Source organism: Dermacentor albipictus, chromosome 5, assembly GCF_038994185.2.
Source record: "Dermacentor albipictus isolate Rhodes 1998 colony chromosome 5, USDA_Dalb.pri_finalv2, whole genome shotgun sequence".
In the NCBI taxonomy this organism is placed as follows: domain Eukaryota; kingdom Metazoa; phylum Arthropoda; class Arachnida; order Ixodida; family Ixodidae; genus Dermacentor; species Dermacentor albipictus.
Window position 1 is genome coordinate 95,771,941 of NC_091825.1, and position 13,192 is coordinate 95,785,132.

At 45.1% G+C, this 13,192-nt stretch overlaps 1 protein-coding gene across 1 annotated transcript in view; it reads left to right on the forward strand.

Annotated features, from left to right (window-relative positions):
• Positions 1 to 39: 39 nt before the first annotated feature.
• Positions 40 to 13,192, forward strand: part of hd (humpty dumpty) — a 36,893-nt gene continuing 23,740 nt past the window's right edge. Inside the window, exons 1-6 of the mRNA XM_065452271.1 lie at positions 40 to 162; positions 362 to 458; positions 911 to 1,097; positions 7,404 to 7,491; positions 8,482 to 8,574; positions 12,303 to 12,476. Of these exons, the coding sequence (XP_065308343.1) occupies positions 449 to 458; positions 911 to 1,097; positions 7,404 to 7,491; positions 8,482 to 8,574; positions 12,303 to 12,476 (552 nt within the window). The 5' untranslated portion in view covers positions 40 to 162; positions 362 to 448. The remainder of the gene's footprint in view (positions 163 to 361; positions 459 to 910; positions 1,098 to 7,403; positions 7,492 to 8,481; positions 8,575 to 12,302; positions 12,477 to 13,192) is intronic.

The following is a 13,192-nucleotide window of genomic DNA, read 5'->3' on the forward strand; positions in this document are numbered from 1 at the left end:
TATTACTATTTATATTGAAATATATTTTTCTTTTCTGCGCGGCACCTGTGGTGGCATCCGTGAACGTTTGTTTGAGGCGGCAGAATTGTGTGCCGATGGTTGGTGTGTGCTAATTTTATTTTCAAAGTAGTCATGAGCCGTCTCGCACAATAAGATGCTTAGGTAAGTGTCTTTCTTCTAAATCTACTGCGCTAGATTTAATAAATGTTTGCCTGGCATCAGTCATTCTCTCTCACAAATGTTTATGCTTAGGCGTCAGTCGGCAGAGACGGTGGGGAGGGGGTTGGGCTTTGTGGTTAAAATGCGTTCGCGTCTTTCTAAACGTGTAGTGATCTTGCCGTTTTTTTTTTTTAAACTACAGAAACGTTGCCGTGAACAGTGCACCATCGGTTACACCGAATCACAAGTGACTCAAAGTTTTCTTGCAAGCCGGGGAACAAAAAAGGTCATGGAATCCGGTAAGTTTTCAAAAGTCCAGTCCAAATCTGCCAAGTTTACCAAAAGCCACATTCGTGCGGTCCTTATCATTCCACCTGTAACAAGTGTTATTATGCTGTTCGCGTATTTTTCATTTTTTTTTTCATGTATAAATGCTACGTAACCCACTTTTCCTCGCTGAGATAGTAAAAAGCTGTTTCCTAGATACCATTTGTGATATCGCAGTACCAAACCTAGCTTGAGATAATTTTGTTCAATACTTTCAGTAGATACATAAAGTAAGCGCATTAACATTTCGGTTGCGGAAATTGGGAGTAACTAATTATAATTGTAGTAGTGCCTTTGGGAAGAGGTTATTGTCGCCTAAAATAACTCATTGCAGCGGGACCTCTGAAATGTCAATTCGCATAGCGAAGCATTTTCTGAGCGCTCTTTCGAACACCGGCGCTCAACAGTGCGTTGTATATTTCAGCCACCTTAAAAGATGCCGAAAACGCCGCTTCAAAAACGACACAATGGATGAAGCCTAATGATATCCTCAAGCTTCGCAAGGCTGGCAGGCGTCGTCTGCAGCCCAGAGCTCTGCAACCAGTTAGCGTGAACGCCATCAGCACTACAAGTCTTCCCCTGAAGCGTGAATGCAGCCTCAACCCTTTCCGGTAACGTGTTTTTTTTTAAACTGTACTAACGTGACATTTTTTACTTTACCCTTCTGGCATAATACGGGTACCACAATGCGCACTTGCGATCGCGATCGAGCCTGATCGGGTCGCATTTCTCATACGGGTGTCACACGGCGCACTTTTGATCGCGATCAAGCCCCATATGGATCGAGCCACGTGGGGGAGCCAATCGCGGTCGAAAATTTCTATCCGGATCGGGCATGGCCGCGATCGGAAGTGGTCGTTCAACATCGGTATCAGTCTCTAGTGGCCCCTTTCTGTAAGTAACCACCTAACGGACATGTCCATTTCATTCGCTGCTGATTGCCTGGAGGCGCCTGTCCCCTTCTGATGCGTACATCAGAATTTCAGCAGCAGACGAAATAGAAATGTACTCTAGCAGGACACTTACAGAATACCCCCCCTGACCATGGTAGCTTCATTTCGGTGGGTGCAAAAGGCAAGAACACTCATGTACTGTGCATTAGGTCAAAATTAATCCGGAGTACTCCGCTATGGTGTGCTTCATGATGAGATTGTGGTTTTGGCATTGAAAACTCCAGAATTTAGTTTGGTAGGCGCAGCCACTCAATGTGAGGTTTCCTTGCAAGTTTTTTTTTTAAAGCCGGGTATTTTTCTGCTACAGAATCAAAGGTTTTTAGCTGCACCTCTATGTCATGCCCTGCTGTCTCCAGCATTGCATTTGAACTCTGTATAAATTCATACATAGGGTGTCTACCAACTGGGAATCCGCCTTTTTCATGGTGCAACGGCACATGTGCTGTGCCCTAGCGAATTAGTTGCAAAACGTTTTGTAAGGGTCGCACGTCGCCGCGCACCGGGAAGTCCCTCGAAAAAAGAAAAATTATACATGCTTGGACGCGCGCTGCTGCAAACACTCATGCCATGTACCGTGTTCAAACTGTGCTGGTAGCTCGATGTCGTTGTGGTAGCTCGATGTCGTTGCGGTGCCGAAAATGCGCGTACCATAAGACTGCAACTCCATTTGAAAACAATGAAGCCAGGTTCGGACTGCACATTGAGCCAGGTAGTTACTGCCTTTCATTGACGGCTAGCAAATTCAATGACAATTGTGTGACACTTGGAAACATCACATTGCTGATGAAGTCTTCTTGCAGTGTCGGTCTTCACTTGCTGGTGGCAGCAGCGTGCGCCTGACTTCACGTACTCATTTATGGCGCGGTAATAGTGGATTGATTCGAGACTGACAAGACACGCACGTCAACGATTGACTGACTATTCAGTACAGTGCGTCACTGAAAGCATTTTATCATATTAGGCTGACAACGACACAACCGATGAGCGTGAGTTGTCGCACTGCGATGGGCTTTCTTGTTGACTGCACCGACAAAATCAGTGTGCCGACAATCGTTCGACTGAACCCTGTGTGATCGACCATCGAACTGGCAATGCGATATTGACAGTACCTTCGTTTGTATATATTGTAGAGAAGGTTTCGAACGGTGTAGTGGGTCGTCCTCTTCAGTACTTTTGCTCGTGAGTGCCACTCGGGCTTGTAGTCCGTGCCACGCTTACACTGTCGCCGCTCCTAGTCCAATCGAATAAACACCTTAACAATATAATTGATACCACTCAAAGTAAGTCAAAACATGCATCTGAAGTTGAAATGTACAAGCTTCAACCCTATCAAGCTGTTCGCATGAAGTTTGAGGCAATGTTGGTCCTGTTCAGCGAAGGTTAAGCCTGGCGCCGTCGTTTTCATGCACCCACTACCAGAGGACTTGAACTAAACTGTAAGCAGTTAGGACAAAAGAAACTCCTTTGATAGTTCAGTTCTGTCCTTAGTGATTTGAAATCAACTACTCTTCACTTCGCACGGTGCGTTCACAATAAGTGGCAAGTGGTGATGCAGCGCTGTGCCAACTTTTGTACGTCACCATACCCGTAAGCTGCTGGTCGCATTCGCTACATGGATGGCTGGGCCTGTACGTGTTGCTATGCTGACACATTTCTCAATTCCAGAGGTGTACTGTTTACATCTGCACCAAACGGGAAACAATAGACGGTGCATTGGATATACAGCAGCATAAACAACCGTCTCATTCACTTAGACCAATGGTGTCAGTGATGGTATCTGTATTTTCGCAAAAGGACACGGCCTTTAAATGAGCACCTAATTTATGCGAGCACAGTTTTCTCTAATAATGTTTTATGGCATGCGCTAACTGTAAGTGCGATGGAGTTAAAGAAAAGCGAGAATCAGAAATAAACAGCCCGTAATATGTTATCTGGATCACAGTTGCCATTGTTTAAGTGGTTCATCTGCTCATATTGACTCGTCTTAGGGTGGAACGACGTGGCACATATGTGCAGATATGTATGTTTTGCTATGTTTTGACATTATTTCATATCAACAATGCACCTTTTCCACAATATTTGATTCTAACAACAATCTGTGTCTGTAGACGTTCATGTAAACAAGTGCACTGCTTTGATAAATCCAGTGCAGAAGCTTGTGCTCGAAGGCTACCTGAATATGCGAAATGTCTAAATAATGTTTAAAAAGCATACAAAAAGCGAGCTCCAAGTGCAGAAATTAGCGACAACAAACTCCAAGGCAGCCGTGTTGGCAAAGGGAACTCGGCTTGCCTTTATTGGCTGCACTGTTTGTACAACAGTGCCCTCAAGCCTGCTCATCCAGTAGTCATTGAGTGCTTCATGGCTTCCAGGAATGACATTCTCCCCTGGGGAAGCCATTAATGATTTGCGATCCACGAAACGCACAACTGAGGTGCACTTAATGTGAGCGCAGGTACACAAGTCAACCGGCGAAAGCCCCAGCACCCTTCCAAAACGTTGCAAGCGGCAGGGGGCAGCGCAGCAAAATGAAAAAGGCGGATGCTCAGAGATATTGAATAGTCTGGAAACACTCGGGGATAGCTAAGGAATTTGTGCTTCTATCGTTGAAAATTAGCCGCACTTTTATCGAACAGGAGTGAAAGTCGCGCTAAGGCTGGCCCGAGTAACAGAGGAATCGTAACAAATCTTTTTTGACGCCGTGTCGGCTGGAGGAGTTGTCAGTGTACAGCCAACGACCGATTTTCTGGACGCCCGATTTTTGGGAGAGGCCCAAGAATTCAGACGGCTTCGCGGCATCGTCACGTGCCCCATAGAGTCGGTGCATAAAAACGCATGAAATTTTGGACGCAAGAATCCTTCGCCGTTTGATTTTCCGGACTTTCTGCCGTGACCACAGGCCCGAAACGGCATTAATAAAAAGCCACCACCGCGGCCATTTCGATTATCTCGCCACCTCGCACCGGTGCTCTCGCACGCAGATCCGCTGGCAGCCGTAGCCACCCCCACGGCAACCTCAGGCCTAGCTACTTCGACGTTCGCTACTGTTAGCAATTCGCCGCTGTTAGCAATCGCGCCGACTCAGGCTTTGTAACCCTCGCCAAGGGCTTCGAAGCTCCGAAAGCACGACGCGTTTAATGTTGCAGGTTTCCGAACATAAGCTTCGCCTCAATACAGCAGTGTTACGCGGTGAAGCATACGCGAAGTATTGCGGTGAAGCTTAACAAGTGTGGGAAGGGGCAATTGTCACGGGAACAATATGTATTCCTTAATTATACAGGCGTGCAACCGCCATCTCCCGTCCAAGTACGAGCACCGATATGCCTATTAAGTGTACTGACAGGCCTTCAGAGCTTTTTCAGATGTCCCTGTGGCAATTTGAGTCCTTAAGGGCCGTTAAAGACAGTCAATTTTTCAAATTGCCCGATTTTTCAGGAGTCTTCGCGGCGCCTAGGGAAGAAAACGGTGAGGAAGCGCGCTGTCCACTGTCACGCACAAGGAACCGTAGGGAAGGGAGGTAGGGGTGCGTTGTACTTCGGCAGCAACGGTGGCTTTATCTTGAAAGCGATCTGCTTAGGAGGCATAGTCTAGGGAGCCGAGAGTTCGTAGCTTCGTGTGTGTTGTGTTCTCGTCACTCAGTTGGTGCTGAAGCGATAGATAGCATGAAGGTCACTTCACTTGCTGCTGGTGCTGTGCTTCCTCACGTCAGTGTTTTGAAAGCGAGTGTCCTTGGACATCAAGTGTGATGTGTGCGTCTTTGCCTTTGTGCACTCACACCATGCTAGTTCATTTAGTTAGTAAGCTGAGTGAGTGTTTACAAGTTTATACGGCCGATAAAACTACTGTCCTTACTTTGTATGGCTGTCTACCAATTTGCTATCGCAATCGATGCTTCGCCTTTCAGCTGAAACCACTACCCAAAGGTGAAGAAATAAACTTAGAAGCAGTGTGGGCTCCATATGTACACTCGTCTATCGGCAGGTGAACGCTCATATCTATAGATTTCATACTTGTCGCCAAGAGGTCTTGTGCCGAAGGCGAATGAGATGCAAATTTTTAGAGTGGCGGGAGACAACTTCAACATTATTTTGCTTGCTTAAAACAAAAATTAATTTCATAAAGCTTTCTTGGATGGAAAAGAACACAATTTTCCATCAGAAGCGCCATTAAGCATATTTTTACTAGGACCGTGCTAGCGTTCAATTGGCAGTTAAACATAGGTCAGCAATTACATTTTTGCATTTTTATCGTCACCTGTGTGCATTTCCGCACAGTTTAGTTGCCCAAAAACATTTCTCGCGTAAATTACACCTCCTGAGCACTTAAGTTTGTACAAAATTTGTTTCTGTATGAATGCATTATAAAGAAAAATGCCAGATATGGACCAGTTATCCAATTTTTAATGGCTAATAATGAATGAAATTTTAGGTGTAAAGTCTATCTTCCGTTGCCTGAGAAAAATAACTTGATTTTTCAAATTAATGAAACGCAGTTTTTGGAATCACCATTTATAGTGCATACTTTCATTCAGGTGGTTGTTCAGGTGATGAAATTTTTTTTTTTTTCTAGAGAAATGTATGTGGAATAATTTTGTGTGTTGTATGCAAGCGGCTAAATTTTTTAGAAAGAAATTTCTGGTGATTGAGCACGAACATTGGGACAGTTGGCGGAAAATGACCCATATATAAACAAGACTCATGTTAAAAAAAATTGATTAGTATTTGGTCAATAAAAGGTGAAAGAAAATAAGAATAAATTAGGGCTTCGGTCGAATTTCTTGTTGTAACATTCAGGATACAGTGCAGCGTGTTGCACCTTGTGCCTGAATTGGGCACTGGAACACTATCCATGTTGCTTGCTTGGTCTCACTGCTGGGTGGTCTGATGGAAGAGGCTGCTTTTTCAGCTCAGTGAGAGCATCCTATTTGAGCCATCATATTCTTGGAAGACTGCCATGACCCTGTCTTATGAATGCAGCTTTCCTGATTTGACATTGTGTTCAGTACACGGTGCTCATAACTAACTTTAGAGGACCAGTATTCCCACTGTGTAGAAATAGTGTTGAGTATAGAAAGCTTTCAACGCATACTCTTAAAATTGCCTGCAGTGTTAATAAATGTCCCTACGGCGAACATTGCCTGCGCGATGTTGTGCGCCTCAGTCGCACCCACTTCGCGAGGAGCTGAAGATGTCAGCACTGTGGCAGCACCATGTTGCGACCTGCGGTGGTTGCTTAGTGGCTTTGGTGTTGTGCTGCTAAGCACGAGGTCGTGGGGTCAAATTGTGGCCCAGGCGGCCGCATTTAAGTGGGGGTGAAATGTGAAAACACCCGTTTACCATGCACTGGGTACACGTTAAAGAGTCCCTGGTCCCTTGCTACGACATGCCTTGTAATAAAATTGTGGTTTTGGCATGTAAAACTGCCGAATTTATTTTTAGCACCATGTTGCAATTGAAAACCAGTGTGAAGTTGTTTGTTTTGCCAGAGAATAGAGGGCTGCTGTGCAGTGTAATTTAAAGTGGGGCAGTAAAACTGGATGGTAATGAATTGGAGCCTGGAATCATCTTGATCTATCCACCTGCAAGTGGCCCATTCCAGAGAGAAAGTGTTATGCATTTCTAAAGCCTTGCAGAAAGCTATTGTTTGGCTGTGGCATTCTCTTGCTGTGCACGAGGTAGTGGGTTTGATTCCCAGCTGCCATGGCTGCATTCAGGCAGGGTTTGAACTGAAAGAAATGCTCATGCACGTGAATTCAGGTGTGTGTTAAAAGAACACCATGTTATCAAAATTAATCTAGAGCCCCCACTGTTCATTTCTCATAGCCTGTGCGTGTTTCTTGGGATATTAAAATCGATGATTTCAAATAGGTAATTTTTTGAAAGTGAACGGCCTTGCACATGGCTGTGGAGGCCCCTCACTTTACCGTGTCATGCAACATCTAACGTTTGTTGCTTATCATGACAGGTGTCCAGTGCAGAAGAAACCTCGGTTAGAAGACGTTCACCCCCTGCTGCACCGGACAACAGCACACCCTCCGACTGTGTCGCCACAGGTTAGCCGATTTGTCTTTTTGGTGTTGGCCTGAGTCTGTGTCATGCCAGGAATTAAGCAACGCGTGGCAGTGGATGCCCTGTGCACGATGAGTACAGGCATTCTACCTGGTGCTATGGCATGGCAAAACAGCTCAGATCCGTGTGCCTTTCCAGCGCGTCAGACCGTGTATCGGGCACCAAATTGTCCCCTGTATCTCCCAATTTTGTCACATGCCAGGTGCCCAATCAGGTGCTACGGCTTCAAAAGTGTTTTTAACTGCACTAAAATGTACTTCAACGTGACTGGGAGCAATCTGATCACTCCTACCAAGTCAGCTGGCCAGGCAGTAAATTAAGACAAGAGTAATTGGAAGCCGGAAGCAACACATAATGAATTCTGCTGAAATCACGGTAGAGGGAGTTTTGTCAAAGGAGCATTCTTGTCTTGCATGCAATTGTAGAACAGTTCTCCAGAGACACCAAACTAATCTGTGTTATAAAGGAATGAAGAAGCTTCTAATAAAGGCAGAGCTGTATTATAAACATGTTTTTACATAGTTTTACATAGAATGCCCTTGCACCACCAAACATCATAAACCAATCTTTGTATTTGACAAGCAGCAGCGCTAAAAAGACGAGGAAGAAGAAAAGAGGATCACAACACAGCCAATCATTTTCTTATTGTATTAATTCTGCTGAAATCACAGTAGAGGGAGTTTTGTCAAAGGAGCGTTCTTGTCTTGCATGCAATTGTAGAACAGTTCTCCAGAGACACCAAACTAATCTGTGTTATAAAGGAATGAAGAAGCTTCTAATAAAGGCAGAGCTGTATTATAAACATGTTTTTACATAGTTTTACATAGAATGTCCTTGCACCACCGAACATCATAAACCAATCTTTGTATTTGACAAGCAGCAGCGCTAAAAAGACGAGGAGGAAGAAAAGAGGACCACAACACAGCCAATCATTTTCTTATTGTATTTTTTTCTTTTACTCCGCTGTTCTTCAGAGACTCACGGTGACAAAGGTTGCTGTTGACTCCTATGATGATGAAACACGGCACTCTCTGGTGGATGGCGCAAAGGCTGAACAGTCCAAACAGGTGAGTCCGCTGTGTGTCACAGTACGCAAAGTGTTGCCATCTGGCTAGTGTGTACGAGTGCAGTCAAATCACATGCATATTGAACTTCTAAGACCTGCACTTTTTGTTCAATTATATCGTCGCCATGAGGTTCCGTATGAGTGAAAGCGTGTGAGGGTGAGCCGGCAAACTCGGTTCAATCTCCTGTGCGGTAGCGAGGAACACGGCCCGGGTGCGTGCCCTCTCCTGTGGCACGCAAGGCAGGGCGGTGAGGCAAGGGAGGTGGGGCATTCTTCTCTGGTGGCTGCTACGGTGCCTTGTTGTCCTCCTTGCCCGCCACTCTGTAGAGAGTGTAAACAACCGCGGCATCTACTACGACGTTGGCTATCGCGGACACTAGCGACAATCTCGGACGCTGTAGTAGACGCTTTGGTGGATGCCATAGGGATGCGCTGCCGGTGCTAGTTTGTCTTGAAAGCAATCTGCGATGTGGCTAAAGTGTGCGCCCGTGGAGGCCTCATCTTCAAAGCGATCTGCGATGTTTGCAGAGTGCGCATAGTGCCGGTAGCTTCGTATGTGCCGTACTTTCGATGTTCTGTTTGCACTGAAGCAAGACAAGCATGAAGGACAATTCGCTGTGCTGCTGCCGCGATTCCTCACTCCAGAATTTTCACAGCGAGTTTCTGGGCTCATCGAGTGAGATGTGTTCATGTTTACCTGTGTGCTCGTGACACCATGCTGGTTAACTTAGTTAAAACGCATTGACGGGCTAGTTGGTTTGAATCCATGATAGAATGTGTAAGCGTGACTGAACAAGGACCTAGAAAGAAGCAGACGCACAGAGACAGTGCTGTCTGTGTGTCAGTTCCTTTCTACATTGTCATTGAGTCACACCTACATGTCCTATCATTGGGAATTTAGTTTGTAAGCAAATGTCTACGAGCTTATACGGCCAATCAAACTACTATCCTTACTTCGTGCAGCTATTCACTAATTTGCCATTGCAATCGGTGCTCCGCATTTCGAGTGGGACTGTGAATTTTTTTTACCAATACTTCTGAACTGTGAATTATGCGAACTTGTGTGGACAGAACTGACTTAATATATGAACTAATTTACGCCAAGACACATCTTTGTTTCCTGCAACACAGCGCCTCATTTACGCATGTGAAGCTAGGTTTCACAGCGTAAAGATAACAGAAGCAGTGCAGAAAAGGCTTCTCATTGTGCAGTCAAATGCTGCAAGTCCGTTAAGCATAAGTGATTACCCTGTGTTAAAGCTGTAGTTTTTGATGTAGGTTTTCTGTCGCAGTGGCTTAGCGGCTGTAGTGTTGCGCTGCTAAGCATGAGGTCGTGGAATCAAATCCCGGACGTAGCAGCTGTATTTCGATGAGGGTGAAATGCAAGAATCCTCGTGTCCCATGCATTGGGGGGAATGTTAAAGGTCCCCTGGTAGTCAAAATTAATCCAGAGTCCCCCACTACGGCGTGCCCCATAATGAAATCGTGTTTTCTTCTTTCAATTGATTTTGTAGGTTGTCAGCTTTTAAAAATAACATGGAGGCACATTGAACAACACCAACAAGAACATGAAAACTGTATCCTAGCTAAAGGAGTACATTGACTGACAGAACACACCACCCACCAGCTTTCCATTCCGTTTTCTGCTGAGCATCTCTGTCTCTTGCCGTCTGCTAAGTACCCATGTACTTTACACCCTTTGCAGAGCGTCTTTCACTAGGCTGAAGACCATTATCAGTATATGTTTCACTCAAGCGGTTCAGATGAGTAAACCCTCTAAAGTGCAAACACCGTTCCACATCAAGCAAAATTATTTTTTGTTAAACTTTATTTCTGCCCTATATATTCAAATAAAATTTTGAATATATACTGCAGAAGAGTACGCATTTGGGCTGGTTGGTTCATGATTACGAGCAGTGAAATAGCGCTAAACAACAGGATGATATATGTTCTCTTTTGCACTCTCATTATCTGTGCCAAGCTATATGGCTGCAAGTCATCTAGTTTTCCTGAAAATGAATTTTAAAGATTGGTTTCGGTCCCGGTTGGCCACCCTGTGTTTGTGATGTCAGAGACTACACCGCCACTGCCGCTGAAATCCTAGCTTAAATTGCCGCTGTCTGGTTCAGAAACTGCAGAAGCTCCCTTTGTCGTCGGGAGACATCATCAGCTTCACTTCTTCGGCGTTAGTGCCAACTGTACTGCTTGTTTAGCATGCGTTCTGCCTGTTTACTATATGGTAGTATAGGCTCTGATGTCATCGACTCATTGTGCCATCACACGAATCAGCTACCCGTTTCATTTTCGGTATCTCTTCTAAGCAAATTGACTCACTCTACTGGTGACAGGACTGTCAATGCCATTTGAAAATGACCATATCCTAATATGGCTAAAAAAATGCCGAAGTTGCCCTTTAATGTGAAAAAGATTGTGACAAAGAAAGAGAATTTCAAGATGATGTTCTTTGTGCAAGCTGTGATTTAGTCATAAAATGCTCTGCATGGTTATGATCATTGTCAAAAGTATCATGTTCAGCTACTTTTGACTGCAGAAGCTAGGTTTTTAGGGCAGTTCTTTCTCTGGGGAAGCTAAATCTTTCAATTACTTTATATGTGCTTAAATTCAAGCAGACCTCTAATGTGTTAGAAATATATTGGTAAGACACATCCACAAAGTTTTGCACAGGAATGCACATGGTTGCAGTAGGTAGTGGGGTAAAACAGCAATTTGATTTGCTGCTTACAACTCTTAAGTGCGGACATGCGTGCACTGATGTGCATGCTCAAAAATTGTAACACCCTTTAGGGTTTTTGTCGCATTTAATTTGGTGCATGAAAAAGATAATTCTGAATTTTTAAAGGGCCTCTCACCAGGTTTCGCCATTGCAAACAATTGTGGGGCTTGGATCTCACCCTGGAAATTGTCTACAAGGTGTAAAAACAGCTGAAAATTGAAAGGGAATCCTACGCACCCTTACTGTCGAGAGAGCCTTTCTTCCCAGCAGAGTGACATCACACTGAAGATGCGTCTACATTACACCACATGACTGCAATGTCATTGCAATGATTATGGCATGTGGCTTGAGTAAATTGTCCAATTCAATGATTACAAAACTTCCACTGGAAGTGTGCCAGGTAGCAAAATAGGAAGAGAAGAAAAAAAAGGGAGTCTGTGCTTGTGACTTCAGTGTGGCGTTGTCTCCCGGCCCCAGTGTCGGAGAAGGCAGGAATGTTGCTTGCAGGCAGTAGTTGAGGCAAACAGAGAGGGTATCTATGCTGATATATTGATGCTAGGATGGAGAGCTCCCGATATGCAGCTTTACCATTTTGATGTGGCAGGTTAAGGGGCTTTAGCACTTGAATTACCTATAGCGTACCTAACAGAAAATTGGGGTGCATCCAGCATTAAAGAAAAGGATGTGCGTGTGAGATTGACCATGATTGTCATGTTGCAAAATTCAGTCCTGGAGACTGTAGCTAAACTCATTGTGTCTCACACTCATGCGCACTTCTAATCACTCGCTGGGCTGAGACTCTTGTGTGACTTGCAAAATCACACTTACGGAATCGTCTGTCAAGACTTACTGATACTAATGTAGCGCAGACTCGCTCAGTTGATTAACTTACATTCATGTACTAATAGCATCACAGTGAGTTGCGTTACCCTGCTGCATGGGGAACAGAACTGTTTGTACGTGTCCAAAATCGGAGGGTCTCCGTGGTTACGCAGTCGGCAAAACTGCCGGGTCTTCCCCTGGACTGGAGCCTGAAAACTCGTGTGCGCTTCTGCTCAACCAGCCACTTCCCCTGGAGTGGGAGCCTCAAGACGTGCGAGGAGGCCAGTGGGACCACAGGTTTTGTGCGGGGCATCCACTCTGAGTGCTGCCAGGAGTCTGCAGCAGAGGTGAGTGCTGCAGAATGGAGAGTAGCTGCCACATTTCAGTGACTGAAGCGTTGGAGGACATAGAACCACTTGGAGTGATTCAGTACCAGCTACTATACAGCCAGCAGGCAATTATAATGCAAAGCATTCTTTGCCTCATACCAGGCCCTATGAGGTAGCGTAATCGAAAAACACCACAAGAAACTGAATGAGGGAACAGGACTAGGCACTGTATCCTAGGCGCTGGAACCGTACCAGCAAACTCAAGATAGAGCCTTTTACTTTGAGGTGGGTAGGTAGGTTCCGATCTAGCTTGTTTTGGGCATGCTCAATTTTTATAAATAGATGTGTTCAGTGATAGGATCGAACACCAGTTCCCTGGCACAGAACCCCAATGCTCTACCCATTAGGCTTCTGTGCACAGCATGTGGCCTTGTGCCGTTCCTCCTTCTACTGGATGTGTTGTTGGCTTGAGGCAGCTTTACTTTCCAGCATATTCTGCCATTCAGGCAAAGCACTGGTGTTAATTTAATGTTGCTTCTTCCCTATCATTTTTGTTTAACCCTACAGCAAAGGCAGCTGCTGCAACGAGCAACAAGGCACGTAAGGTACTAATTACTAGCTGCCTTCATTTGGTTTCTCATGCATTGGGGCTTAGTCATAGGCAAGCATGGAGTGGTGCTGGGAAATTAATGGTATAAGTGGCACTGGGCTAGCCTGCTTGATAACTGATTATT